This window comes from Trypanosoma cruzi, genomic scaffold (assembly GCF_000209065.1).
Source record: "Trypanosoma cruzi strain CL Brener 1047053516899 genomic scaffold, whole genome shotgun sequence".
Classification (NCBI taxonomy): Eukaryota; Euglenozoa; class Kinetoplastea; order Trypanosomatida; family Trypanosomatidae; genus Trypanosoma; species Trypanosoma cruzi.
This window is the reverse complement of record NW_001849489.1, coordinates 1-3280: the sequence shown is the minus strand read 5'-3', so window position 1 is coordinate 3280 and position 3280 is coordinate 1. Positions and strand designations below refer to the sequence as shown.

The following is a 3280-nucleotide window of genomic DNA, read 5'->3' as shown; positions in this document are numbered from 1 at the left end:
GGATTGTGCGGGATTGCCCGCCAACACCATCAAACAAAACAGGCTGAAGAGTTTACCTATTTAAACGTCATCTTGTGTGCACGTATTTTCTTACGTTCTGTTGATGTGCACTCAAACAGCGAAGGATCCGGAACTATGCGTGCGTGGAATTCTTCCTGCCATGTGGACTGCGGGCAACACTGAGGGGCTGCCACTTTTACTCCGCAGAGTTGTTGTGTCTTCGCAGGGTTGGCAGGGAAATTCCATGCAGCCTGCTACTGCTGGTGTGTTCCTAAATGTTGTCACTCCATGCGAATAATGTGCTTCAGCGAGTGAGGGTGTTGGTTGGGTTTGTGTGCACTCTGATTCTGTTTGCTACTTTGTGCGGACACGCAACACTTGAGTGGTGGGAAAATGGAGCGGGGCGATGCATGGCTGCGTCTCGCCCATCGTTCAGTGCACGATGGTGTGGTGCACATTGTGGTGCTGACTCTGCGATGTGACTGCGTTTTCCTGTGCGGCAATGGTGGTGGGTGGACGAGAGTGCTGGCCCGCGGCGGGACGGCGGGATCGTGTTTTCTTTTTATTCTTTTGTGAAGGTGCACACTTATTTTTAGTGTTAGTGATAGGGAAAACAGACAAACAGAAAACGTGAATAAAATAAAATAGAAAAGGACAATAATGTGGCGGTGTTGTGGCCGATTGCACGTTGCGTTGCTGCGGGAGCGGTGGGCCTTGACTGTTTCACCGACAGGCGTTGCATTGCGGCTGCGTGGCGCACCGACCACCGAGCCGTGCGAGTGCCACGCCCAACGCCGTTGGGACTGCGGGACGAAACGGCCGCGACTGTCCTTTGGAGCCAGCGACATCTGCTGGCCGCAGTTGGGCGGTGCGAGTGGGATGCTTCGTCGCACGGGTGTTGTGATGGCCCCTCGCAGCGGCATCCCCGGCGATGGTTCCGACGCTGCAGCTCGACATGTGGCGGGGAGTAAACAGCGACCAGAGTGGACCATGAGCAGCAGCGTAAAGGACACTCTGCTGGAGGGAAGCACTCTCAGGACCGACATGAAGCTGAACGATTTCCTTCGGAGCAACTTGGGCGGCAAGGGCGTTGTGAAAAAAAATGAGAACGTCGCTATGGAGGTGTTTGTTCAGGAGCCGGATGCTTACTTACAAGACCAGCGGCTTCTTAGAATTATTTTTAATTTAACAGAGTACCAGGTGTACAAGCTTCATCACAAGGGTGTGTTCTCTCTCGAGCAATGGAGGGACTATGAAGGAAAGGATACGGTCACTCCTGTTGCAAGGGGAAAACTAAACGCAGCCCTCACTCAGATACTGACAGAAAGGCTAAGAGGAACGCAAGAAATGAAATTTACCATTTCCACTACGATCGAAGAGGTACTGTTCAAAGGAAGAGTCCGCGTCAATGAAATGAAGCTGAACGACTTTCTTACGATGGAACTGGACGGCAGGGGCGTTGTGGCCACCAATCGGAATGTTTTGCTGAAGGAGTTTTTCAAGAACCCCACGAAGTATATCCGTGATAAAGGAGTATTGAACGAAATACAGGCAACCGATGCTTATGCGAGGATGGAGAGGGCTGTAAGGGATGAAATGGATTTGGAAGAAGTTGTACGCAAGCTTCGCGATAAGGGTGCGGACAATCTACTTGGGTGGTCAGAAGCTGCTGCGGAGGTAAAAGCAACTGTTCATGACATCACTAAACACTCCTTGGATGCAGCCCTTCAGGAAGCGAGTAAACCAACGACGATTGCACCGAAAAAAATTGAGGGATTGTACGAGTCTGTTTACAGTGCGAGGTGGTGCCATGTCGTGGAGGTTTCTGGCGGCGAGGGGACGGGAATGGAGGTGAAGGAGGGGAAATCGAAACACTCATGGAATTACAAGAAAGTTGGCGACACCTTCGAAGAGGATGACGGTGTGCGGAAATCCGGTGAAGTACCTCCCAGGCTGATGGTGCTCACCTCGGACAAGGGATGGCCGTACACGCTGAATTTGCTGCGTGGGGCTGGTAATGACTTCTTTATTAACTGCGAGGTGGATCGAGTGTGGCAGATCGTCGAGCGCGATCTAACCGAGTGGTTCAGCAATTTTGATTTGACTCTCAATTCTTCACCTTTGCCGCGTGTGTTGATTGGTACGCCCGGGATCGGGAAGTCGATGGCTGCCGGTTCGTACCTTCTCTACCAGCTGCTGCACTACGACGTGGAGAAACTCCAAGTGGTTGTTCACTGTTTTGGTGGACGAGATGCGTACGTGTTTGACAAGACCACCGAAACCGTGACAAGATACAGTGATGAGGACATGTGCATCTCGGAGTTGAGAAATTTAAGGGAGCGTGGGATGAAGGGGTACATTATTTACGATGTGGCAAAGAAAGGAACGCCACCACTGAGACATTTTGCGCCCTCCACCGGATGGGGCATGATTGTGGTGTCATCGCCAAAGGCAACCAACTATGATGAGTGGGAGAAGCAAACAAAAGCCAGTCGAATCATCATGAATTGCCCCGACGAGGTGGATGTGAAGGCGATGTGTACATGGATAACGCGAGGTCTGGAACCAGATAAGCAAGCGGAATACTGGAGGATGGTTGAAAAACACATGGAAATAGTGGGGCCGATTCCACGCCACATCCTCGATGCGGATGAATATGGAAGACGCACGAAGGATGTTGAGAGGGCCTTGAGATGGATCAATATTGGGGATCAAGGAAAGTACTTTACCCTGGGAGGAGAGAAAAAATGGTATTCCGAGGATCCGTCTCACAAACTTGTGAAGATTGTCCGGGTGAGAGAGAAAAGCGCATTTGAGGACTTCGCTAATGCACCTATATGTGAGTATCTTGGGGTTTTAACGTTATCTCGTTTGACAAAGGTGCTGAGTCCGCATGATATTTTTTTCCTCGTATTGGGGATGAAGAATGTTCTTCAATCTGAGGCCTTGGAAAAGTATTCTTTGAGCGTATTCTTGATTGAGAATTTTGTCACTTCCATAGCGGAGGATCTCAATGAGCTGCAGCCACCATCGCCTTCCGAACCACGGCCCTCGGTGCTAACGTTAAACCCTCATGGTCACCCCACCGAGGCAACTGCAATAAGTAAACTGAAGTCAGTTGGTCGCCAGCAAGAATTAAAGTATCGGGTGCTGTACATACCGACGTTCCCAACCTTTCCGCTGGTGGACGGCTTTTTCTTCATGGAGTCACCGCGGAGGACGCTGGTCGGGCTGCAGATGACTACAGCGAGTGCGCATCACACCATACCCAGCACTGTGA

General features: G+C 51.0%; 1 protein-coding gene across 1 annotated transcript, besides 1 other annotated feature; it reads left to right on the top strand.

Moving 5' to 3' along the window:
• Window positions 1-3280: a sequence feature (areas not merged during assembly with more than two copies in the genome that could not be assigned to a particular haplotype).
• Window positions 880-3280, top strand: Tc00.1047053506313.10 (retrotransposon hot spot (RHS) protein, putative; the record flags this gene model as incomplete). The annotated part of the gene is made up of 1 exon (XM_797850.1): window positions 880-3280. A coding segment is annotated over one exon (2401 nt), but the record flags the coding sequence as incomplete, so codon positions are not given.